Below are 27,422 nucleotides of genomic sequence, written 5' to 3' on the forward strand. Positions count from 1 at the left end.
GACAATTGCTGGATATTGAGAATGCTGAGGTAAAATGAAAGCTGTGCTGTGATTGGTTACTATATATTATACCGCTGAGGTATAATGAATGCTGTGCTGTGATTGGTTGCTATATATTATACTGCTGAGGTAACTTGAAAGCTGCGCTGTGATTGGTTGTTATCTAGATATATAAAAACGAATGTATGTATGTCTGTCTTCGCAGCAACGCGCGACGGGTCAGCTAGTATCTATATATATAAAATTGAATGTATGCGTGTGTCTGTCTGTGTATTTGTCCTTTATGCGCTACTCCACCATTCATCCGATCGCCATCAAACTTTGGGAAGTTGCTGAGTACACTCCTGGGAAGATTATAGGCATAGTACAACTATCCTAGATAAATGGCGCGCGTGCCATGACTTTAGCAGTTCGGGCTACCGTCCTCTTAGGGCCAGACTTAAGCCTAGGTCTGGTAGTTCCTCCCCAGCACTGAAGGAGCAGGCTTCCATTCTACCCAGCAATCATACTGATGTCATGGATCTGGGGTATATGTCACCTTCAGATCGTAAAGCATTCTGCCTAAAGAATAGGCTGTGCTTCTACTGCTTGGATCCTGGTCATCGGGTCACCACCTGTAACAAGAAACAGCTGCAGGAAAACTTCTACTCCTAGGCGATGTCCAGTGGGATCGCCTAGGAGTTCAGGCACTTCCGGGTATTTCTAAGTTGCTTCTTCCTTGTTCCATTTTGTTTGGTTCCTGTCTAAATTACGGTCATGCATTTATTGACTCAGGGGCGGCTGCCAATTTTGTAAATTTGGAGTTTGTTAAGCCATTTGCATCAGAATTGCAGGATTTGAGCTCTCCCATACAGGTTTCTGGAATCGACTCCACCCCGTTGACTGCGGGGCAAGTTAAGAAGATTACACCCGAACTAACGTTCTCTGTAGGAGCATTACGTACAGAGACCTGTACATTCCTAGCCATGGAGAATTTATCCATCGATATTGTGTTGGGGTTACCATGGTTACGTCTTCACAACCCCGTTATTGATTGGGCAGCCTCTGAGTTGATACAGTGGGGAGCGGGCTGTGGAGATCATTTAACATCTGTTCAACTGCATTTGTCCAGTCGTGAGATTCCTGGCCTGCCTAAGTACTGAGAGGAGTTTGCTGATATATTTTCTAAGCAACTTTCAGAAGTTTTGCCCCCCCATAGTGAATGGGATTGCAAAATCGATCTTGTTTCTGGGGGTAAGATTCCCGAGGGGGGAATTTACAATGTTACAGTCCCTGAACTGGAGGCGATGAAGGAGTATGTAACTGAGAGTTTAGCCAAGGGGCATATTCATCCTTCTGAGTCTCCTGCGGGGGCTGGGCTCTTCTTTGTGGAAAAAAAGGATGGCAGTCTCCAGCCTTGTACTGATTATCGAACATTGAACAAGATTACTGTGAAGAATCAATACTCACTTCCGCTGATCCCCAATCTCCTTAATCAGGTTATAGGTGCCAGAAGGTTCTCCTAACTCGGTCTCAGGGGAGCATACAACCTAATTAGGATTAGAGAAGGGGATGAATGGAAGACCGCATTTAATACTCCTTTCGGGCATTTCGAGTGTTTAGTGATGCCGTTTGGTTTATGCCTCAGCCATTTTTCAGGGCTTCATGAATGCCATCTTTCATGATATTATGGGTATTTTTGTGGTAGTGTATTTGGATGATATTTTGATTTTTTTCGTCCGATTGGGAGACGCATCTGAGTCATTTACATATTGTGCTCTCTCGTCTTCGAGAGCATCAATTGTTCGCTAAGCTGGAGAAATGCCAATTTTGGGTCCAAGAGATGTCTTTTTTGGGGTATGTCATAACGCCTTCTGCTATTCAGATGGATTCAGACAAGGTCCGGGCCATAACTGAATGGTGTCAACCAAGTAATTTAGAAGTGTTGCAACGCTTTTTAGGTTTTGTAAATTTTTACCGTAAATTCATTAGGAATTTTTCAGTTATGGCCGAACCTTTGACGGACCCCACTAAGAAGGGCGCTGAGGTAAACATCTGGTCACATGAGGCAAAGGAAGCCTTTGCTCACCTTAAGGAGGCATTTTCTACTGCCCCGGTTTTGGTACAACCTAATCTCAATTGTTCATTTGTTGTGGAGGTGGATGCTTCTGAGCATGGTGTGGGTGCTGTCCTATCCCAGGGAACTGCCTCTCTCTCCAATCTGCAGCCATGTGCCTTTTTCTCTAGGAAGTTTAGTCCGGCGGAACAGAATTATGATATTGGCAATAGAGAATTGCTGGCTATCAAATGGGCATTTGAAGAGTGGAGACTAGGGATGAGCGAGCGTAGTCGGAAAAGCACTACTAATTTCGAGTAATTTGCTTTATCCGAGTATCGCTGTGCTCGTCCCTGAAGATTCGGGTGCCGGCACGGAGCGGGGAGCTGCAGGGGAGAGCGGGGAGGAACGGAAGTAAGATCTTTCTCTCCCTCTCTCCCGCCCGCTCTCCCCTGCTCCCCGCTGCGACTCACCTGTCAGCCGCAGCGGCACCCGAATCTTCAGGGACGAGCACAGCGATACTCGGATAAAGCACATTACTCGAGCGAGTAGTGCTTTTCCGAGTATGCTCGCTCATCCCTAGTGGAGACTCTTCCTGGAGGGGGCCAGACAACAGATTACTGTATTCACAAGAATTTGATTTATCTACATTCTGCCAAGTGCCTAAATGCTCGACAAGCTCGGTGGGCTTTATTTTTCTCTCATTTCAATTTTGTAGTTACGTATGTACCAGGCTCAAAGAATGTCAAGGCAGATGCTTTATCCCGCAGTTTTGGGGCGCCTGAACAAGAGGATGCTCAACCCGAGAGTATTCTATTGTTACCATGCGGCGGCTGCTGGGGCCGCGGGTGGTTGGTCGGTGCGGTGCGCGTGTTCGTGGGTCCGGGCGGCGGTGTGCGCATGGGCGTCTGTAAGTGCAGCTCTGTTCAGGAGTCACTGTTATGGAATTCTGCTGGGAGGTGTCGCCTCCCCTTCTCCGCCCCTGGGCGGAGGCTTCTGTTTATAAGGCTGGCAGTGAGGTCCATTCACTGCCAGTTATTGGTTTCTGTTCAGTGTGCTAGCTTCCTGCCTCTGTCATTCTCCTGTGTTTCAGCTTGTGTGCTTTATGTGCCAGGTTATCCATCTGCCTCGGTCTGCCTGTATTTCCTGTTGGTTTTCTTCATCTGCCCTTCCTGTCGGTATTCTACCCTGTTGCATCTTGGTACGCCAGCGTCCCTCCTCGGTCCCTAGCGAGTGTAGGGACCGCCGCCCAGTTGCCCGCCTGGGGTTAGCCAGGAGTGAAAGCAAGTAGGCAGGGACAGGGGTTGGGGATAAATTCTAGGGCAACCCAGGCTGGCGTATCATCGGGTAGGATACCGTAACATAATAACTGGCCCTTAAAATTTACCCACGGGTTTTTGTTTGCTCTCCAATGGAGACTTTGAGCATCCTTGCTAATCAGTTGCAGGAGTTAGTGGGCGTGATCCAAGACCTGTCCGGTCCTATGGTGGCCCAGGAGCAGCGGATGTTGGCACAGGTTCCTGCCCCCCAATCTATTCCTGAGCCCAAGTTTCCTCTCCCTGAGGTGTCTTCTGGGGAGAGAAGCAAGTATTTTGTTTTTCAGCAGGCATGTAGACTATATTTCCGGATGTGGCCCGGATCCTCCGGCTCTGAGTCCCAGAAGGTGGGATTGATTCTGTCCTTGCTGCGGGGTCCCCCCCAGACATGGGCCTACTCCTCACCTGAGAGTTCTGCTTGCCTGCAGTCTGTTGATGCATTTTTTCAGGAACTAGGAGGTATTTTTGATGACCCGGACTGGGTGGGGTTAGCCGTATCTCACCTCATGGTTTTGCGTCAGGGGCAGCAGTGTGTTGAGGACTATTGCTCTAGGTTTAGACAGTATGCCGGGGAAACCCCCTGGAATGATGGCGCCCTCAAAGAGGTGTTTTTGTTGGGTCTTTCTGATGCTGTCAAGGATCTAATTATTTCCCATCCCGCTCCCCTAACACTTAATGAGGCGATGGTATTGGCAGTAAAGGCTGACAGGAGACTGAGATCTAGAGAAAAGGAACGCCAGGCCTGTAAAACTAGGGAGTCCTGTAGATCCATTCCCATTTCTCCCATGCCAGCTCCTGGGGCCGAGCCTATGGAAGTGGACCAGCTAAGTCCCCGGGAACGGCGACGGTTCCTGATGACTCACCATCTTTGCCTCTACTGTGGGGAAGCCGGACATCGAGTAGCAACCTGTCCACAGAAGCAACGGCAACATCAGTCTGAAGCGGCGGAAAAACTACCGATCCTGGGCGATTCTCGGAAGGGTCGCCTAGGATCACAGGTACTCCCTAGGTTGTTGGTGCCTTGTCAGGTTGGCTTCCGGAATTTCATTCGGTCCGGTCAAGCCTATATTGATTCGGGTGCTGCCGTCAATCTGATTAATTTAAATTTTGTCAGACCTCTGGTAACCGAATTTTCCATGCTGAAGCCCCCCATGCGCTTCATTGGTATTGATTCGACCCCTCTCTCCGCAGGTGTTGTTAAATGGAGCACTCCCATTCTGCAGTTCACTGTGGGTGTTCTCCATTCTGAGAATCTGTCTTTTCTCGTTATGGAAAAGATGTCTGTTGATGTGGTGCTTGGTATGCCCTGGTTGGCACTACACAATCCCCAATTTGATTGGTGCACCCTGGAATTGACTCATTGGGGGTCATCCTGTCATAATCACCTAACTACTATAGCCATGTACTCCGCAGATACTGTGCTTATTCCGGAGTATTTGTCAGATTTTCAGGACGTATTCTCCAAAAAACTGTCTGAGGCTTTGCCTCCCCATAGGGAGTGGGACTGTGGTATTGATCTGATTCCCAACAGTCCCATCCCTAAGGGAGCCATTTTCAATTTGTCAGGGCGTGAGCATGAGTCCCTCAAGTCCTATATCTCAGAGGATCTGGCCAAACGACATATCCGGACGTCCAGGTCCCCTGCCGGAGCAGGTCTCTTCTTTGTTGAGAAGAAAGATGGGACATTGAGGCCTTGTGTGGATTATCGGGTCTTGAATAAAATCACAGTGAAGAACCAGTGCTCTTTGTCCCTGATTCCAGACTTGCTAAATCAGGTGGTAGGGGCCCACTGGTTCTCCAAACTGGACTTAAGGGGGGCCTACAATTTAATTCGCATTCGAGAGGGAGATGAATGGAAGACGGCATTCAACACCCCGTTAGGACATTTTGAATGTCTGGTCATGCCTTTCGGATTCTGTAACGCCCCCGCTGTGTTTCAGGGTTTTATGAACGCGGTCTTTCACGACTTCCTGGGGGTATTTCTGGTCATATATCTTGATGACATTCTGGTGTATTCTCCTGACTGGGATTCACATGTGCGGCACCTGAGGTTGGTTCTGACCTGTTTGCGTGAGTATCAACTTTTTGTCAAGTTGGAGAAATATACATTTGGTTCTAAACAAGTATCTTTCCTTGGTTATGTGATTTCACCCACGGAGATTCAGATGGAGTCTGATAAAGTAGCAACAATCTCCCAATGGGTCAGACCAGACAGCCTTAAGGCTCTCCAGCGGTTCTTAGGTTTCGCAAATTTTTACCACAAATTCATTAAGAATTACTTGGTAATTGCTCAACCCTTGACCGATCTGACTAAGAAGGGGGCCGACTTGGTAAAATGGTCGCCTGCAGCCCTAGAGGCCTTTAGTCATCTAAAAAGGGCATTTACGACTGCCCCGGTGCTAATACAGCCGGACGCGCGCCTACCCTTTTTCATTGAGGTAGATGCGTCTGAGGTGGGGACAGGAGCAGTATTGTCGCAGGAAGTCAGTGGGATATCTGGGTATAGCCCATGTGCGTTCTTTTCGCGGAAGTTTAGTTCAGCAGAACGCAACTACGACGTGGGTAACCGTGAGTTACTGGCGATCAAATGGGCTTTAGAAGAGTGGCGACACCATCTTGAGGGTGCTAGACACCCTATTACCGTGTATACTCATCACAAGAATTTGGTATATCTCGCCAATGCTAAAAGACTCACAGCTCGTCAAGCCAGGTGGGTGTTGTTTTTCGCCAGGTTTAATTTCGTCGTGACGTATATCCCAGGAGAGAAGAACGTAAAGGCGGACGCCCTGTCACGGAGTTTCGGGGTGCCGGAAAGTGAGACCATGACTCCCGAGAATATCTTGGTACCTGGCATGATGGTGGCAGCTATAGAATCTAACTTCGTCTCTCAACTACAGAATGCTCAGAAGGACGCTCCTTCGGGGGTGCCGGAGGGCAGATGGTTTGTGCCAGAGACCTTACGTCTTAGAGTCATGGATGAATCTCACTTGTCGGTTCTCGCAGGTCATCTGGGGTTCCAGGGAACCCTGGATCTTTGTTCTAGACACTTCTGGTGGCCAGGCATGTCTCAGGAGATCCGCAACTTTGTTAAGGGATGAGCTGTCTGTGCTCGCAATAAGAGTCAACGGCGTCCTCCAGAGGGTCCTCTGAGACCGTTGCCGGTACCTTCTAGTCCGTGGTCGCAGTTATCGGTAGATTTTATCACTGATCTACCGGAATCCCAGAAGCGCACCACTATCTTAGTGGTTATCGACCGGTTCTCAAAGATGGCACATTTTGTGGCGTTAAAGAAGCTACCTTCGGCAAAAGAATTTGCCAAGATTTTCGTAAAAGAAATAATTCGCCTACATGGGGTTCCCCAAAACATTGTATCTGATTGCGGTGTTCAGTTTGTGTCGCAGTTTTGGCGTACCTTTTGCAGAAACTTGGGAACGTCCCTTTCCTTCTCCTCAGCATTCCACCCACAAACTAATGGTCAGACTGAGCGGAAGAACCAAGATTTAGTGCAATATTTACGGTTGTTTGCTGGCAAAAAGGCTCATCAGTGGGCAGAGTTCCTGCCGTTGGCAGAGTTTGCACTAAACAACCGCACTTGTTCTTCCACTGGGGTATAACCATTCTTTTGTGTATACGGTCAGCATCCTCGCTTCCTTACAGCAATCCCTACTCCATCTGTCTGTCCTGCAGCTGATGTCGCCACAGATACGGTGCAGGGAGTATGGAAAGAGGTACAGAAAAACTTGGAAGCAATGGGGGCTCGTATGCAGTTGCGTAGTGAGAAGAGTCTGTCTGTATCTGAACCTTACAGGGTGGGACAGAAAGTATACCTGTCTTCTAAAAATCTCAAATTAAGGGTCCCATCCTTGAAGCTGGCGCCGCGTTACGTGGGTCCCTTTGTCATCACACGTGTGGTGAACCCGCTCGCCTACGAACTGGGTTTGCCAGCTACATGGAGGGTTCACAGGGTGTTCCATAAGTCTTTATTGAAACCTCTTGTCTCTTCAGTGAGGCCCACCCTGGTCCGGGATGAAGTTGAATACGAGGTCCAGGAGATCCTGGATTCTCGCCTGTGTCGGGGAACCTTACAATATTTGGTGGCCTGGAAGGGCTTTGGACCAGAAGATCATTCCTGGGTGGTCGCACATGATGTTCATGCTCCAGTTTTGGTGTGGCAATGCCACCATCTGTTTCCAGATAGGCCTGCATATGGTGGCAGTGTCCCGGAGGTCCCCCGTCAGAGGGGGGGTAATGTTACCATGCGGCGGCTGCTGGGGCCGCGGGTGGTTGGTCGGCGCGGTGCGTGTGCTCATGGGTCCGGGCGGCGGCGTGCGCGCGGTCGTCTATGATTGCAGCTCTATGCACGAGTCCCTGTTATGGAATTCTGCTGGGAGGTGTCGCCTCCCCTTCTCAGTCCCTGGGCGGAGGCTTCTGTTTATAAGGCTGGCAGTGAGGTCCATTCACTGCCAGTTATTGGTTTCTGTTCAGTGTGCTAGCTTCCTGCCTCTGTCAGTCTCCTGTGTTTTAGCTTGTGTGCTTTATCTGCCAGGTTATCCATCTGCCTCGGTCTGCCTGTATTTCCTGTTGGTTTTCTTCATCTGCCCTTCCTGTCGGTATTCTACCCTGTTCCATCTTGGTACGCCAGCATCCCTCCTCGGTCCCTAGCGAGTGTAGGGACCGCCGCCCAGTTGCCCGCCTGGGGTTAGCCAGGAGTGGAGGCAAGTAGGCAGGGACAGGGGTTGCGGGTAAGTTCTAGGGCAACCCAGGCTGGCGTATCATCGGGTAGGATACCATAACATCTATCTCCTGGGGTGGTGGTGGCAGCGTTGTCGTCCGACATCTCCGACCAGGTTCTTGCTGCTCAATCGGGTGCTCCGAGTGTCCTTCCTGAAGGGAGGTTGTTTGTACCCAGTGCCTTACGCTTACTTGTTTTAGAGAAAGTTCATTAATTTGTCTTGGCAGGCTACCCGCGTGTTCGTGGCACGTTGGAATTGTGCAGACGTCTCTACTGGTTGCCGCAGATGGCCCGGGATGTCAGACGTTTTGTCGAGTCTTGTTCAGTTTGCGCTCAAGGGAAGAATGTCAGGAGACGGCCCGAGGGCCCTATTCTGGCACTCCTGATGCCATCCAGACCATGGTTGCACTTATTCATGGATTTTGTCATGGATCTTCCGGTTTCTCAGGGACACTCGGTCATATGTGGATGTCAAGACAGATGATGTATTAAGGAAGACTCCTACAAATTAAGGAAGGCTTCTAGGGATTGGTTCTGTCTTTCACTGCCTCTTCCTGCAGTTTATGTTCCAGTACAAATGATGTGTTTGTGATGTGAGTATATTGCTATGTCAGGTGAATGATTCATGTATAACACTTGGAGGATCTCTTGGTAATTTCTACTTTGCCTGAGATAGTTCTCCAGGTGATTGGGCGGATGATTACTTTCCTGGTGGACTCAGGAACCACCAGGACATTAATACATCCCAATATGTACCCAATATAAAAATGTAGTAACAGTCATATCATGGTAAGAGGGGGTTAATGGCCAGACCCACAGGGAACCCCTCTCTGAACCCGTTCTAACAGACCCAGAGACAAATAAGCCTGTGAAATGTCAGATTATATTGTCTTGAATATGTCCAGTAAATTTGTTGACATGAGATGTTATGACAAAATTAGGTATACCTTCACCAAACATTCATTGCCGAGCAGCAACGCTGAGCAGAAGAGGAGCAGAGCTGCCACGAGGAGTGAGTAAATATGTGGGTCTCAGGATGGGTGGGCCACTGTGGGATGTCACTATGACACTGGGGGCCACTGTGGGATGTCACTATGACACTGAGGGCCACTGTGGGATGTCACTATGACACTGAGGGTCGCTGTAGGATGTTACTATTATACTGGGGGCCGCTGTGGGATGTCACTATTAGACTGGGGGGAGCTGTGGGATGTCACTATTAGACTGGGGGGAGCTGTGGGGATGTCGCTATGATACTGGGGGCCGCTGTGGGGATGTCACTATGATACTGGGGGCCGCTGAGGGTGTCACTATGATACTGGGGGCTGCTGTGGGGATGTCACTATGATACTGGGGGCCGCTGAGGGATGTCACTATGATACTGGGGGCCGCTGTGGGGTGTCACTATGATACTGGGGGCCGCTGTGGAGTGTCACCATTACTACTGGGGGTCGCTGTGGAGTGTCACCATTACCACTAGGGGGGTCACTATTACCGCTGGGGCCGCTGTGGAGTGTCACCATTACCACTAGGGGGTCACTATTATCACTGGGGCCGCTGGAGGGGGTCACTATTATCGCTGGGTAGTCACTATTATCGCTGGGGCCACAGCGGCCCCCAGTATCATAGTGACACCCCACAGCGGCCCCATGTTTACATGTGGCGGAAATGTGCAAAATTGTTTCAAAATAGACAATGTGCAGATTTTGACAGCTTTTTGGATGTGGAAATGCTGCAGAATTTTCCACAGAAATTTCCGCTGAGGACATTCTGCAGTATTTCCGCATCCAAAAAGCAGTTAAAATCTGCACATTGTCTATTTTTAAGTGTTCCTGTCCTTTTTAGAATGACGGAAGTAAAATCATATGTTGTGATAAGCTCTGCCCCCTGACATGTTGGCACTTTGCGATAAATAAGTGGGTTTTGGGTTGCAGTTTAGGCACTCGGTCTCTAAAAGGTTCGCCATCACTGTCCTAGAGGTAGTCTACATACTACTGTATGTGGATGACATCCTGCTGGCAGCAGGCAGTGAGGAGAATTGTAGGGGGGAGAAACAATCACACTCTTGAGGTTTCTCTATGAGCAAGGCCATAAAGCAAACAGAAAGAAACTCCAATACTGTCAGCAAACGGTTAAATATTTGGGGTATAACCTGTCAGATGAAGTTAGAAATTTAGAAAAAATTAGGAAGCAAGCAATTCTGGAGGTCCCAAAGCCACAAACAAATTATTTCCTTTTTTGAGAATGACAAACGTCTGGAGAGCCTGGATCCCAAATTATGCATCTCTGACAGCGCTTACCAGACTCATCTATGATGAACCCCTGGCTGCAGCTGACAGGATCCAGTGGGATGCGCCCTCTAAGGAAGCTTTTGTCAGGTTAAAGCAGACTCTGGTGGGCACGTGAGTCTTGGGGGCTGCCGCACTACAGCAAGCCCTTTGTGCTAACTGTTGACTCAAGGGAAGGATATATGACCTCTGTGTTAACTCAGAAACACTGTGGGAAACAGATCATTGGCATACTACTCTTCCAGACTGCATCCAGTGGCCGAGTACTCCCACCAGGGGCGTAACTACAGAGGATGCAGGGGATGCGGTTGTACCTGGGCCCAGGAGCCTTGGGGGCCCATAAGGCCTCTCTTCTCCATATAGGAAGCCCAGTAATATGAATAAAGCATTATAGTTGGGGGCCCCATTCCAGGTTTTGCATTGGGACCCAGGAGCTTCAAGTTACGCCTCTGACTCCCACCCTGCATACTAGCTGTAGTAGCGGCAGCTGAAGCAGTCAGATCTTCTGCCACTATAGTGCTGTTCACCCACTCACACTGAAAGTACTGCATGCAGTTAATTATACTCATATCTTAGTCCTTCCAGACATCTCTCCTGCATTACACTACTGCTCTCACAGCCACACCTGACAATTAGAGATGTACTACACTCCATTAATCTACCTTACTGCCTATTTCTTTAGACGGTACTCCATACAACTGTCTAGGAGAGATGGCACATAAGGTGTTACCCAGACCAGGATATATCTCTTGTAGATGCTGTATACACTATTTGTAGATGGGTCATTCAATAAGAACTTCAATGGCACGGATGCCACTGCATGCTGTGGTTACACTAGAAGAGACCATAATAGCTTGGTCCTTGCTAAGGCACTACTCTGCACTAAGATGGGAGGAGTAAGGCATAGAGTCCCAAATCAAAGAAAATTCCCATCATCAAAGCCACCGATGCATTATTGATAAACTGCTCCAGTATTACCTAATAGCAATGCACATAGCCTTGATGTCCGATCGCTGTGACAAGGCGATCATGAGCTGGATTTATAGTTAGTACGAGTGCCGCCAGAGGAGCGATCGCGGATGCGCGCGTCGCGCCGTGATGTTAAGGCGTCCGTCACATGATAGTGACGTGGCGCTGAATGATGTGGAGCTCTGCGTCATGTGGTCCGGTGTCATTCATAAATACGTAAGTAAGTGGCGTGATGCCGGTTGTCATGGAGATGCCGGTCACATGATTAGGAGAAGTCCGATCATGTGACTGCTTAATAGGAAGGATAGATATCAAATTACTGACGTATTTGAGAGGGCGGCACTAGGTAAAAGTAGCGCTGAATCCTGGGAAATATAACATCCCAATATAGAGTAAATTAATCAGTGTTGATAATAACAGACTATTGGTAGGATCGTCACACTAATTGGGACAGTTATTTGATGAAAGAACTGCACAATGTAATAGTAATTGGTATAGAATAATATCAAATTATGCATAAAAGTCATCATTTGACTAAAGGGTGCTGTGTGGTTAAAAACATACTGTTACCATGCAGGGCGGCGCTGGGGCCCGCGGTCGGCGCGCGCCGCTCCGATGTCGGCTCCGGCGTCCCGGAGCTCTGCAGTCGGGGCTCTCCTGGTGGCGTAGGGCAGCCAGCGTGTGGCGGCGTGGGCGTGTCCGCCCGTAGGGTGCCGCCCGCTCTCCCCCACCTTCCATATGCAACAGTGGGAGAGTCGGCTCCTCCCACTCTCTGCCCCTGGGCGGAGGCTTGAAGTTAAAAGGCTGGCAGTGACCTGAGCTCACTGCCAGTTATTGGTTCTGTTAGCTTCTAGTCAGGTCTGTCTCAGTCTGCTCTAGTTGCTAGTCAGTGTCCTTCCAGTTTGCCTGTGAGCTCCATCTCCAGCCGTGCTCTGCTTGTAAGTTCTGTTGGTCTGTTCCACCTGCCTCTTCTGTCAGCACTCTGTCCCCCGTTAGTTAGTTCCATCTAGGTAGTCGCCAGGTCCCTAGCGAGTGCAGGGACCGCCGCCCAGTTGTCCGCCTGGGGTTAGCCAGGGCCGAGGCAAGTAGGCAGGGACAGGGGGATGCGGGAAGTTCAGGGCACCCCACCTGGCGCTCGAGGGGCAGAGTGCCGTAACACATACGCGATGAGTTGATGGCATGATGACCAGTGATGCAGAATTATGCGTCACTGTGTTAATAGAGCAGGAGGCTCAAAGCACCTGGATGGTAGTATTTGTATGTATAGATTTCAATTGTAAGTTATTGCATAGCACCCTACTGATGAAAAAAGCAGAATATGATAGAATATAACCCTATTACTTATGGCACAATTACAGCTTGGTTAACAGAGAGGCTTCTATATATATATAAAGTAGGCGGGGTTTTTTTGCATGGGAAACATTGGTCAGTTGGGCACATATCTGGGGACAGCAGATTAACAGTAGACCCAGACACACTCAGGGTCCAGTTACAGCATTGTGTGAGCTGATAGGTCATTCTCATAGGGAGGTATTTGTGAGGTAGCTGTGAGATCATTCACCGTGTAGGAGCTTCCCTTGAGCATGCTCTATTAATTCTTGACTTGTTGTCCAAACACAAAGACATTCCTTTTGGCCATGCAGCTGTAACTTGAGGCCTGAAGATGTCTTTTGCTAGTCAAATCTGGTTTGACCTGGTTTTGGACACAATATACTGCTCCTTCAATTCTTGCGGGGAATGTTCCCTTCCCCTCATCTTAACATCTTCACAGCTTACAACAGAAAATACACAAAATGGCGAACCTCTCATAGTCATTCTCCCACAAGGAGTTAAATGAAACCTTTTCTATATACCAGAGAGTAGTATGAGATAAGACAAACAGAAGATAAGATGGTCTCTCAGACCACTTCCCTTGCATTTCTTCTCACTGAAATCATAGAGGCTTCATTGTATATTTATAGTTACACCTTAAAAGGTGTAACTTATGTTAATCCTTTTTAGTGGTAGCCTATCATGTATTGTAATTATTCTTGGAGGTAGATCCTTTCCTGTGATGTCATTTATGGTATATAAACCACATACACCTTGGAATAAATTAGAAATCATTTGATACCGCAACAGGCTGGTGTTATAGTGAATTATAATTGATAGCAAGTGTTAGTTAGACACCATCGGGATACTGATTTATGTCAATTATGATATAACCTCTGCTAATCTTTTTGTCAATTCACTCCCTGCACGGTATGCAATATAATGAGGTTGCTGGATAAATGATTGGACTATTATTAGACTACATACTCTAATTTGTGCATAAATCCCTATTGGTAATATTTGCTTTGGGTCTTTTCTCTACAATTGGAGTTCCTTCATAGGATAAAAGTAAATAAATGTAAATACTTCAAATGTAATCAGATGTGAAAATAGTGGTTTGGATTATACAATTACTCCATTGTTATCATGAACGGGACTATTTTATAATATTATTATCGCGCTGTGGGAGAGTATATATCCTGTGGTTTCAGTCTTCTCCATTGCATTGCTGGTATGCCGGGCTATCCGTATATATGCGGCGCCCTGGCAATCGCGGCAGCGGGTTGCCATTAAGACGTGTTGCTCCTACGTCACGGGCATATGTGTCCGGATGTACGTGGCTTGCGGTGTCCCTGTGTGCCCGTGCGCATGCGTCTCTCGCCCAACACTCACGAGACCTCGTTACTATGGAGGCTTTGTTACCGGATGCTTATTGGAGCAAACAGGATGAGCCCTAAGAAGAGGTAGGTGAAAAAACGAATATAAAAGCCCAGATCCGCACCATACTTACCATCTCTGTCCATTTGATATGTGACAGCCATACGGGCTGGTCTATATGTGCATCATAGGTCTCCATCCTGATGAAACAACCACATTATCTGGGTTGTGGAAACGCGTAGATGGGGGTGAAGGAGTTAGAATAATCTACCTGGCTCCTCTGTATTATTCTCTGGCAGTGTAGGATGAATCATCAATAAATGCCTTATTCCAATTAGAGATAGAGGTCTGAAGTGACATTGAAAATTGGACTATCATAAATATCATACATAATATTAGCCATCTGTCTATCTCCATTAAGACCTGGATATTTCCAGGCCCACCCAGATGTCCTAACGTATATACATGCAAACTAGCTGTGAATTCATGATCTTGGATACACCAGTCAGCATATTTACCAATAAGTCCTGGGGGGGCTATATGAGTATAACATCTACTATGTTAACATACACAATTATATGCATGTTGCTTCATTAAAAAACCCCTGGGACACCAGGAGTAACTCTCATTGACATTTTGTAAACTCTCCATCTCCACGTGGGTTGCTCTAACAATATAGCTACCATAGTGGAGTCAATTTGTAGTATTGGTTTACAACTAGAGATGAGCGAGCACCAAAATGCTCGGTTGCTCGTTACTCGGGACGAAAATTTTGCGATGCTCGAGGGTTCGTTTCGAGTAACGAACCCCATTGAAGTCAATGGGCGACTCGAGCATTTTTGTATTTCGCAGATGCTCGCTAAGGTTTCCATTTGTGAAAATCTGGGCAATTCAAGAAAGTGATGGAAACGACACAGCAACGGATAGGGCAGGCGAGGGGCTACATGTTGGGCTGCATCTCAAGTTCCCAGGTCCCACTATTAAGCCACAATAGCGGCAAGAGTGGGCCCCCCCCTCCCAACAATTTTTACTTCTGAAAAGCCCTCATTAGCAATGCATACCTTAGCTAAGCACCACACTACCTCCAACAAAGCACAATCACTGCCTGCATGACACTCCGCTGCCACTTCTCCTGGGTTACATGCTGCCCCCCTCACCCCCCCCCGCACGACCCAGTGTCCACAGCGCACACCAAAGTGTCCCTGCGCAGCCTTCAGCTGCCCTCATGCCACACCACCCTCATGTCTATTTATAAGTGCGTCTGCCATGAGGAGGAACCACAGGCACACACTGCAGAGGGTTGGCACGGCTAGACAGCGACCCTCTTTAAAAGGGGCGGGGCGATAGCCCACAATGCTGTACAGAAGCAATGAGAAATATAATCCTGTGCCACCGCCATCAGGAGCTGCACACGTGGGCATAGCAATGGGGAACCTTTGTGCCACACACTATTCATTCTGTCAAGGTGTCTGCATGCCCCAGTCAGACCGCGTTTTATTATAAATAGTCACAGGCAGGTACAACTCCGCAATGGGAATTCCGTGTGCACCCACAGCATGGGTGGCTCCCTGTAACCAACCGGCTGTACATAAATGTATCCCATTGCAGTGCCCTGGACAGCAGAGCTAATGTCAGATTAAATGCAGGTGGGCTTGGGCCCACACTGCATGCCCCAGTCAGACTGGGGTTCTTTAGAAGTGGACACATGCAGTTACAACTCCGTGTGGACCGACAGCATGGGTGGGTCCCAGGAAGCCACCGGTGGAACATAAATATATACCATTGCAGTGCCCTGGACAGCAAAGCTAATGTCAGGTTTAATGCAGGTGGGCTTGGGCCCACACTGCATGCCCCAGTCAGACTGGGGTTCTTTAGAAGTGGACACATGCAGTTACAACTCCGTGTGGACCGACAGCATGGGTGGGTCCCAGGAACCCACCGGCGTTACATAAATATATCCCATTGCAGTGCCCAGCACAGCTGAGGTAATGTCAGGTTTAATGCAGGTGGGCTTCGGCACACACTGCATGCCCCAGTCAGACTGGGGTTCTTTAGAAGTGGACACATGCAGTTACAACTCCGTGTGGACCGAAAGCCTGGGTGGCTCCCTGGAACCCACCGGCGGTACATAAATATATCCCATTGCAGTGCCCAGCACAGCTGAGGTAATGTCAGGTTTAATGCAGGTGGGCTAAAAATTAATAGGATTACACTGTAGACGAGGGCCCAAAAAAATTGGTGTACCAACAGTACTAACGTACCTCAGAAAAATTGCCCATGCCCAACCAAGAGGGCAGGTGAAACCCATTAATCGCTTTGGTTAATGTGGCTTAATTGGTAACTAGGCCTGGAGGCAACCCAGTTAAAATAAAAATTGGTTCAGGTGCAAGTTTCAACGCTTTAATGAGCATTGAAACGTATAAAAATTGTTTACAAAAATTATATGACTGAGCCTTGTGGGCCTAAGAAAAATTGCCCGTTCGGCGTGATTACGTGAGGTTTCAGGAGGAGGAGCAGGAGGAGGAGGATGAATATAATACACAGATTGAGGAAGCTAAAAGGTCCCCTTTTTGATGGTGATAGAGAACGATGCTTCCATCCGCGGGTGCAGCCTACGTATTGCTTAGGTATCGTTGATGTCCGCTGGTGGAGAAGAGAAGACTGGGGAAATCCAAGCTTTGTTCATCTTGATGAGTGTAAGCCTGTCGGCACTGTCGGTTGACAGGCGGGTAGGCTTATCTGTGATGATTCCCCCAGCCGCACTAAACACCCTCTCTGACAAGACGCTAGCCGCAAGACAAGCAAGCACCTCCAGGGCATACAGCGCGAGTTCAGGCCACGTGTCCAGCTTCGACACGCAGTAGTTGTAGGGGGCAGAGGCGTCATGGAGGACGGTCGTGCAATCGGCTACGTACTCTCTCACCATCCTTTTACAGTGCTCCCGCCGACTCAGCCTTGACTGGGGAGCGGTGACACAGTCTTGCTGGGGAGCCAGAAAGCTGTCAAAGGCCTTAGAGAGTGTTCCCCTGCCTGTGCTGTACATGCTGCCTGATCTCTGCACCTCCCTTGCTACCTGGCCCTCGGAACTGCGCCTTCTGCCACTAGCGCTGTCGGATGGGAATTTTACCATCAACTTGTCCGCCAGGGTCCTGTGGTATAGCATCACTCTCGAACCCCTTTCCTCTTCGGGTATGAGAGTGGAAAGGTTCTCCTTATACCGTGAGTCGAGCAGTGTGTACACCCAGTAATCCGTAGTGGCCAGAATGCGTGTAACGCGAGGGTCACGAGAAAGGCATCCTAACATGAAGTCAGCCATGTGTGCCAGGGTACCTGTACGCAACACATGGCTGTCCTCACTAGGAAGATCACTTTCAGGATCCTCCTCCTCCTCCTCCTCAGTCCATACACGCTGAAAGGATGACAGGCAAGCAGCATGGGTACCCTCAGCAGTGGGCCAAGCTGTCTCTTCCCCCTCCTCCTCATCCTCCTCATGCTCCTCCACCTCAACGCGCTGAGATATAGACATGAGGGTGCTCTGACTATCCAGCAACATACTGTCTTCCCCCGTCTCCGTTTCCGAGCGCAAAGCGTCTGCCTTTATGCTTTGCAGGGAACTTCTCAAGAGGCATAGCAGAGGAATGGTGACGCTAATGATTGCAGCATCCCCGCTCACTATCTGGGTAGACTCCTCAAAGTTTCCAAGGACCTGGCAGATGTCTGCCAACCAGGCCCACTCTTCTGTAAAGAATTGAGGAGGCTGACTCCCACTACGCCGCCCATGTTGGAGTTGGTATTCCACTATAGCTCTACACTGCTCATAGAGCCTGGCCAACATGTGGAGCGTAGAGTTCCACCGTGTGGGCACGTCGCACAGCAGTCGGTGCACTGGCAGATTAAACCGATGTTGCAGGGTGCGCAGGGTGGCAGCATCCGTGTGGGACTTGCGGAAATGTGCGTTGAGCCGGCGCACCTTTCCGAGCAGGTCTGACAAGCGTGGGTAGCTTTTCAGAAAGCGTTGAACCACCAAATTAAAGACGTGGGCCAGGCATGGCACGTGCATGAGGCTGCCGAGCTGCAGAGCCGCCACCAGGTTACGGCCGTTGTCACACACGACCATGCCCGGTTGGAGGCTCAGCGGCGAAAGCCAGCGGTCGGTCTGCTCTGTCAGACCCTGCAGCAGTTCGTGGGCCGTGTGCCTCTTCTCTCCTAAGCTGAGTAGTTTCATCACGGCCTGCTGACGCTTGCCCACCGCTGTGCTTCCACGCCGCGCAACACCGACTGCTGGCGACGTGCTGCTGCTGCTGACACATCTTGATTGTGAGACAAAGGTTGCGTTGGAGGAGGAGGAGGAGGGTGGTTTAGTGGAGGAAGCATACACCGCCGCAGATACCAGCACCGAGCTGGGGCCCGCAATTCTGGGGGTGGGTAGGACGTGAGCGGTCCCAGGCTCTGACTCGGTCCCAGCCTCCACTAAATTCACCCAATGTGCCGTCAGGGAGATATAGTGGCCCTGCCCGCCTGTGCTTGTTCACGTGTCTGTTGTTAAGTGGACCTTGGCAGTAACCGCGTTGGTGAGGGCGCGTACAATGTTGCGGGAGACGTGGTCGTGCAGGGCTGGGACGGCACATCGGGAAAAGTAGTGGCGACTGGGAACCGAGTAGCGTGGGGCCGCCGCCGCCATCATGCTTTTGAAAGCCTCCGTTTCCACAAGCCTATACGGCAGCATCTCCAGGCTGATAAATTTGGCTATGTGCACGTTTAACGCTTGAGCGTGCGGGTGCGTGGCGGCGTACTTGCGCTCAAACACTTGCGCTAGCGACGGCTGGACGGTGCGCTGAGAGACATTGGTGGATGGGGCCAAGGACAGCGAAGGTGAGGGTGTGGGTGCAGGCCAGGAGACGGTAGTGCCTGTGTCCTGAGAGGGGGGTTGGATCTCAGTGGCAGGTTGGGGCACAGGGGGAGAGGCAGTGGTGCAAACCGGAGGCGCTGAACGGCCTTCGTCCCACCTTGTGGGGTGCTTGGCCATCATATGTCTGCGCATGCTGGTGGTGGTGGCTTCCCGGCTGATCTTGGCGCGACAAAGGTTGCACACCACTATTCGTCGGTCGTCTGCACTCTCAGTGAAAAACTGCCAGACCTTTGAGCACCTCGGCCTCTGCAGGGTGGCATGGCGCGAGGGGGCGCTTTGGGAAACAGTTGGTGGATTATTCGGTCTGGCCCTGCCTCTACCCCTGGCCACCGCACTGCCTCTTCCAACCTGCCCTGCTGCTGCACTTGCCTCCCCCTCTGAAGACCTGTCCTCAGTAGGCTTAGCAAACCAGGTGGGGTCAGTCACCTCATCGTCCAGCTGCTCTTCCTCCGAATCCTCTGTGCGCTCCTCCCTCGGACTTACTCCAATTACTACTACCTGAGTGATAGAGAACTGTGTCTCATCGTCATCGTCCTCCTCACCCACTGAAAGCTCTTGAGACAGTTGCCGGAAGTCTCCAGCCTCATCCCCCGGACCCTGGGAACTTTCCAAAGGTTAGGCATCGGTCACGACAAACTCCTCCGGTGGGAGAGGAACCATTGCTGCCCATTCTGGGCAGGGGCCCGAGAACAGTTCCGGGGAGTCTGCCTGCTCCTCAGAATGTGTCATTGTAATGGAGTGAGGAGGCTGGGAGGAAGGAGCAGCAGCAGCCAGAGGATTCAGAGTTGCAGCAGTGGACGGCGTAGAACTATGGGTGGTCGATACATTGCTGGATGCACTTTCTGCCATCCACGACAGGACCTGCTCACAGTGCTCATTTTCTAATAAAGGTCTGCCGCGTGGACCCATTAATTGTGAGATGAATCTGGAGACGCCAGAAACTTGTCTCTCTCCTAATCCCGCAGCAGTCGGCTGCGATACACCTGGATCAGGAGCTCGGCCTGTGCCCACACCCTGACTTGGGCCTCCGCGTCCTCGCCCGTGTCCACGTCCTCTAGGCCTACCCCTACCCCTCAGCATGGTGTATTACTAGTAGTGCAGAAACAGAACGCTGTAATTAAATGTGCCGCTTATTGGCCTGTGGTTGGAGGCTGACTTTGCTTACGGAACGCACAGCAGAGCCAGGAAATAATTTTGCGCAAGCCTGTAGTGAGACCTAGGTGCGTATGACTGAGCTAGTGGAATTCACAGCGCAGAAGCAGTCAAGTGTCCAAAGGCCACTAGTAGGCCTTAAGTATTTTGCTTCTATTTTTTGAACAGCAGAGCTCAGACAGTAGACAGATACTGTACGCAGCGTATATATGTATACTGTTTCAATGTGGACAGGATGACGGCGGTGATGTAATGGGCACCGCAGAGCCAGGAAACACTTTTGCGCACGCCTGTAGTGAGACGTAGGTGCGTAGGACTGAGATAGTGGACTTCAAAGTGCAGAAGCAGTCAAGTGGCCAGATGCCACTAGTAGGCCTTAAAGGGGTTGTCTCACGGAAAGCATCAAAATTTTACCTTACCCCATTCCCCCTGTCACCCCCCTGGCATAAAATAGCAAATTAAAGCGGTTTTTAAACTGCTTTCTACTCACCGATCCGACGAAATAAGGACTTTAAAAGATCTCCTCAAGATGGCCGCCGGTCCTTTCCCAGGGATGCACTGCGGTTTTCTCCCATGGTGCACTGCGGGTCTTCTCCCATGGTGCACCATGGGCTCTGTGCGTTCCATTGCCGATTCCAGCCTCCTGATTGGCAGGAATCGGCACACGTGATGGGGCGGAGCTACGCGATGACGCGTAGAAGGGGGAGGAGCCAGAACGCCGCTCGTGCCTGGACCAAGCAGAAGGGGAGAAGACCGCACAGCGCAAGCGCGTCTAAAAAAGCAGGAAGACATCAGAATTAGACGGATCCATGGCGACGGGGACGCTAGCAACGGAGCAGGTAAGTGAATAACTTCTGTATGGCTCATATTTAATGCACGATGTATATTACAAAGTGCATTAATATGGCCATACAGAAGTGTATAACCCCACTTGATTTCACGAGACAACCCCTTTAAGTATTTTGCTTCTATTTTTTGAACGGCAGAGCTGAGACAGTAGACAGATACTGTAGGCAGCGTATATATGTATACTGTTTCAATGTGGACAGGATGACGACGGTGATGTAACGGGCACCGCAGAGCCAGGAAACACTTTTGCGCAAGCCTGCTGTAACGCTTAGCTGCGCATTAATTAGGACTACTACCCCCAGCAGACACGCAGTACACTGAGGACGGTCACAGGCAGCCCAAATATAGTTTTTTTTCCCAAAATTTGTTTGAAAAAGCCCACTGCCTTTATAGACAGTATATCTCTTTCACCTTTCCCACTGTCCCTGCCTCACCAGTACTGGCCCTATACTATGTACAATGACTGCAGACTGAGGACGCAATGGTCTGCACGGCCGATATACAAAAAAAAAAAAAAAGTGCAACGCTGCTAAAAGCAGCCTCAACAGTACTGCACACGGTCAGATGTGGCCCTAAGAAGGACCGTTCGGGTTCTTGAAGCCTAAAATAACTCCTAACACTCTCCCTATAGCAGCCCCGGCATCAGCAGCACTTTCCCTGATCTCTGTCAGAATGCATCTGTGGCGAGCCGCGGGAGGGGCCGATTTTTATACTCGGGTGACACCTGATCTCGCCAGCCACTCACTGCAGGGGGGTGGTATAGGGCTTGAACGTCGCAGGGGGAAGTTGTAATGCCTTCCCTGTCTTTCTATTGGGCAGAAAAGCGCGATAATGTCTCAGAGATGAAAGTGAAAGTAACTCGAACATCGCGTGGTGCTCGTTTCGAATAACGAGCATCTCGAACACGCTAATACTCAAACGAGTATCAAGCTCGGACGAGTACGTTCACTCATCTCTATTTACAACTTATATATGTCAATATTTATTATTGCGGCTGTTTTATATCTAGAACTGCCACGCAGGAGCTAATTCATATTATAGGCTAATTAGTCTCAAAAGTATCAATAATTATTTTTGTTATGATCCCGTAAAAAATATATAGGATCCAATAGGATTTTCTCCTGAATGGGCTCCTATTGATGTCACATGAACTAATAGGTTAATGATATAATTGCTTTGGGATATTATTATCTATCCAATGTATTATACTCAGGTGTAGAGCAGGACATTGATATCATTTGATATTAGTTGAGAGGTTAAATCAACAAATTGTATACTGCTCAATAGGCAAAAACTACAAAATCACCTCTAACATTTTTAATTAGTGTGTGACTACAGTCACATAAAAGATTTATTACATGGATACGCCATTTTTAATAAGTTATAATAAAAGTTACATTTTATAATTAGTGGTCCTTCAGTGACATTTGCACCCTGATATGGACTATTATGCCACACCAGCTTTCCCAAGTTATCACTTATGTATAAAACTCTTAGCTCTCCTGAAATCTGGAGTGTTCAGAGCTCATCTGAGTGTGAAACATGTAGGGTTTTGCTTTATCGGGCTGTGCGCCCCAAGTTGTATAGTCCTGTATAAATAAAGTCTGATATGTTACACTGAAGTTGTAGAACCTTCCCCATGTGATCACAGCTGTATATTACTGTGTGCGACTCTTCCTAGTATATGACCCCATAGTGATGAGATGGAGGGGAGACGCCCTTGCTGGGCTCAGTGGTGAAAACATCATCTAAAAGAAGAATAAAGATTGGCTTAAAGTTATACAAGTAAACTTTTATGAACAGTTAGAAACAAGTTTAGAGACGCAGTTATATGTATCAGTGTGAAATATTCTATGTACACGGGTGATAATAAAGGTGGGTTATCTGGGTGCTAATTTGTTTCTGACTAACAGCTCTTCATCGGTAAATACATACATTTCTTATTCATTACTTAGTGCTCTAAATTGCTTCCCTTTTCTTGTACCTTTCTTTTTCTTTACCTTTTTTGCATGGTTTGACAAAACAGGTTTAAAAAAATATCTTCCCTCCTGTGTGAGCTTTTTGATGTCGCAGTAACTGTGATTTGCGAGTAAAACATTTCCCACATTCTGAACAAGAAAATGGCCTTTCTCCTGTGTGAGTTCTCTTATGTATAACAAGGGCTGATTGTGCTCTAAAACATTTCCCACATTCTGAACAAGAAAATGGCTTTTCTCCTGTGTGAGTTCTCTTATGTGTAACAAGGGCTGATTGTGCTTTAAAACATTTCCCACATTCTGAACAAGAAAATGGCCTTTCTCCTGTGTGAGTTCTCTGATGTTTAGGAAGGTCTGATTTCACAGTAAAACATTTCCCACATTCTGAACAAGAAAATGGCTTTTCTCCTGTGTGAATTCTCTGATGTTGAACAAGGGCTGATTTTGCTATAAAACATTTCCCACACTCAGAACAAGAAAATGGCTTCTCTCCTGTGTGAGTTCTCTTATGTATAACAAGGCCTGGTTTTGTTCTAAAACATTTCCCACACTCAGAACAAGAAAATGGCTTCTCTCCTGTGTGAATTCTCTTATGTATAACAAGGGCTGATTGTGCTCTAAAACATTTCCCACATTCTGAACAAGAAAATGGCTTTTCTCCTGTGTGAGTTCTCTTATGTGTAACAAGGGCTGATTGTGCTTTAAAACATTTCCCACATTCTGAACAAGAAAATGGCCTTTCTCCTGTGTGAGTTCTCTGATGTTTAGGAAGGTCTGATTTCACAGTAAAACATTTCCCACATTCTGAACAAGAAAATGGCTTTTCTCCTGTGTGAATTCTCTGATGTTGAACAAGGGCTGATTTTGCTATAAAACATTTCCCACACTCAGAACAAGAAAATGGCTTCTCTCCTGTGTGAGTTCTCTTATGTATAACAAGGCCTGGTTTTGTTCTAAAACATTTCCCACACTCAGAACAAGAAAATGGCTTCTCTCCTGTGTGAATTCTCTTATGTATAACAAGGGCTGATTGTGCTCTAAAACATTTCCCACATTCTGAACAAGAAAATGGCTTTTCTCCTGTGTGAGTTCTCTGATGTTTAGGAAGGTCTGATTTCACAGTAAAACATTTCCCACATTCTGAACAAGAAAATGGCTTTTCTCCTGTGTGAATTCTCTGATGTTGAACAAGGGCTGATTTTGCTATAAAACATTTCCCACACTCAGAACAAGAAAATGGCTTCTCTCCTGTGTGAATTCTCTTATGTATAACAAGGGCTGATTTTGCTATAAAACATTTCCCACACTCAGAACATAGAGATGGGTTCTCTGCCATGTGAATTGTTCGATGTTTGACAAGGTCTGATTTCACAATAAAACATTTCCCACATTCTGAACAAGAAAACGGCTTCTCTCCTGTGTGAATTCTCCGATGTGTAACAAGGTGTGATTTATATCTAAAACATTTCCCACATTGTGAACAAGAAAATGGCTTCTCTCCTGTGTGCAATTCTTGATGTTGCAGTAAATTTTTTTTGTGAGCAAAACATTTCCCACATTCTGAACATGAAAATGGCTTCACTCCTGTGTGAATTCTCTGATGTGTAACGAGGTCTGATTTCCATGCAAAACATTTGCCACATTCTGAACATGAAAATGCCTTCTCTCCTGTGTGAATTTTCTGATGTTTAATAAGGTTTGATTTATATCTAAAACACTTTCCACATTGTGAACAAGAAAATGGCTTCTCTCCTGTGTGAAGTTCTTGATGTCGCAGTAAATTTGTTTTGTGAGAAAAACATTTCCCACATTCTGAACATGAAAATGGCTTCTCTCCTGTATGAATTCTCTGATGTGTAACAAGCTGTGATTTCCATGCAAAACATTTCCCACATTCTGAACATGAAAATGACTTCTCTGCTGTGTGATTTCCCTGATGCGCAACAAGGGTTATTTTCCTTGCAAAGCTTTTCCCACATTCTGAACAAGAAAACGGCTTCTCTTCTGTGTGAATTCCCTGATGTGTAACAAGCTTTGATTTATATCTAAAACATTTCCCACATTGTGAACAAGAAAATGGCTTCTCTTCTGTGTGAGTTCTCTGATGTTTAACAAGGTTTATTTTTCTTACAAAACTTTTTCCACATTCTGAACAAGAAAATGGCTTCTCTCCTGTGTGAAATTCTTGATGTCGCAGTAATTGTGTTTTGTGAGCAAAACATTTCCCACATTGTGAACATGAAAATGGCTTCTCTTCTGTGTGAGCTCCATGATGTCTAACAAGGGTTATTTTTCTTGCAAAACTTTTTCCACATTCTGAACAAGAAAACGGCTTCTCTCCTGTGTGAATTCCCTGATGTGTAACAAGGTTTGATTTATATCTGAAACATTTCCCACATTGTGAACAAGAAAATGGCATTTCTCCAGTGTGAATTCTCTGATGGCTAACCAGGGGTGCTTTACGACTGAAACATTTCCCACATTTTGGGCAAGAAAATGGCTTCTCTCCTGTGTGAATTCTCTGATGTGTAACAAGGACTGATTTCGCTACAAAACATTTGCCACATTCTGAACAAGCAAACGGCTTCTCTCCTGTGTGAGCTCCTTGATCTTCTCCCCTCCTGTGACATCTATTCTGCTCATCAGTCTGTGATGAATCAGAAGATGGGACCTGTATAAGAGGATCAGATGATGTATCTTTGCTGAGAAGGGCCGAGGGGATATCTGAGATAATGGCAGGTTTTTCAAATGTATCTTGTCTGACACCACGATCCTCTGCTTTAGTGTCTGCCGGTATCAGATCTCCCTCTGAGCTCCCGCTACCGTCACCTGCCAAGAATAAAGCCGATTATTCTTTAATACTATAGACTTTAAGAATGATTCTGATATTTTATAAAATTTCTATACAGATAACAAGTCATGTAGCAAAATGTAATCATCATCAATGGGTGCTTTTACATAGGCTGACAGCCACTAGCGCAATCACTGAAGAGAGCCATTATGGATGAATGTCTACCCATGTAAACACGGATCCTGACAGAGCAAGTGAATGAGAATCGCTCAACTTTCAAAGTCGCTTGTGATTGTCAGGGCAGAAAAAAATCATCAAAAACTACAGATGTGAATCAGAACTTATAAGTAACTAATTCTGGTTTCCATCAATAACATGGGGGTCCTGGGGGCTCTAAAAAAGGAACATGAAGAGTAACTTGCAGCAGAGTCCTCCACAAGCCTAAGGTTCCTGTCCCAACAGATATCAGAGCCCAAGCTACAGAAAGAGTATATTCCATACAGATGGAGTTCGGCCATTTCTGCACCAACATTAGTTTCTGGTTTTCCATAAAGAACTCATATAAAATCTCCCATGAAGCCGGATGTCAGTAACACACGGTGTGCAGCAAATATAGAACTGCTCATGTATAAAGACAGCTTAGTGCATACAGTAATTCTATATTCTGTCACCTCAGACCAGGACTAGGCTGGGGGCAAGGAGGCATGTTCCTTCCAGGCGGGGGTTTACGGTCACCATGTTTGCTACTTCTCTCAAAGGTACGGGGGCTCCTGCCACTACTAGTGCTGACAGTCTTACTGTACTACCGTGTCCCGCTCTTTCATAGGCTGACAGAGAGACCTCACTCCTCCCTCTCTCGCGCCCATCATTCATTCGGCGAGAGCTGCCTGTGATTGGCTGAGCATGTCGGACAATCACAAACAGCTCTTTTAAATCCCCACCTGCTGATAGCTCAGCACTAGAGAGACGGGGACAATGAGGAGAATATGGGGCTAGCCCCGGCAGCTGAAGGAAGGCAAGTATGTTTTTAAAACCACTTTTACTGGATTTTCAGGGAAGGGCTTATATTTAAATCAATCCCACAGCAAACTCCCAGAACTATTCTCAAGCTCCCAACCCAGCCCATCCGAACTGGAGAGGTCACAGGTTCAGACTCCACATATGGACAACCCAACATCTCCACTGCTAGGAGACCAATCTGTCCTCCCACCATCAGCATCAGAAGAGTCCTCACTCTGCCTCCGATACGCCACTTTTTCTTCGTATTCAACATCTCTTTAAAGCAGAACTGCAATCTACACTATGCGGAATCAACGGCCAGATACATGATCTAGGACAACGTACTACGGACCTGAAACACAAGACAGATGACATAGTAGACGCCCTGGATGAGGAACGAGCTGGGGTGAAGATTACTCTGAGCGGATAGAAGCTCTAGAATGGAAATGTGGGGATCTGGAAGACAGAAGTAGACGGGCCAATAACCGAATCAGAGGTATGCCAGAGGCTATCACTAACATCCATGAAGCTGCAACTAATTTGTTATCTGCGCTGCTAACACAAGTCTCTCAAGAAAGCTTACGTATCATCTGTATCCACCGTGCCCTGGCCACACTTAACAGCCCAAATCTGCCAAGACTCTGCAAAACTCCATTATGGTGAGATGAGCGACGAGATACCAGCAGCCGCAGAAAATCTGACCGAGCTTCTGGGGCTT

General features: G+C 47.9%; 1 protein-coding gene across 3 annotated transcripts in view; it reads right to left on the reverse strand.

The window, feature by feature from the left end:
* Positions 1–27,422, reverse strand: part of LOC136627321 (zinc finger protein 585A-like) — a 368,397-nt gene that overhangs the window by 108,285 nt on the left and 232,690 nt on the right. For 2 of the 3 annotated variants that reach the window (XM_066602324.1, XM_066602326.1), the window contains one exon: positions 22,254–25,743. The exons of the other annotated variant lie outside the window; for it this stretch is intronic. In XM_066602324.1, coding sequence (XP_066458421.1) covers positions 22,967–25,743 — 2,777 coding nt within the window. In that variant the 3' untranslated portion in view covers positions 22,254–22,966. Of the gene's footprint in view, positions 1–22,253; positions 25,744–27,422 lie in introns of those variants that run through there. 3 annotated transcript variants of the gene reach the window in all.

Source organism: Eleutherodactylus coqui, chromosome 5, assembly GCF_035609145.1.
Source record: "Eleutherodactylus coqui strain aEleCoq1 chromosome 5, aEleCoq1.hap1, whole genome shotgun sequence".
NCBI lineage: Eukaryota > Metazoa > Chordata > Amphibia > Anura > Eleutherodactylidae > Eleutherodactylus > Eleutherodactylus coqui.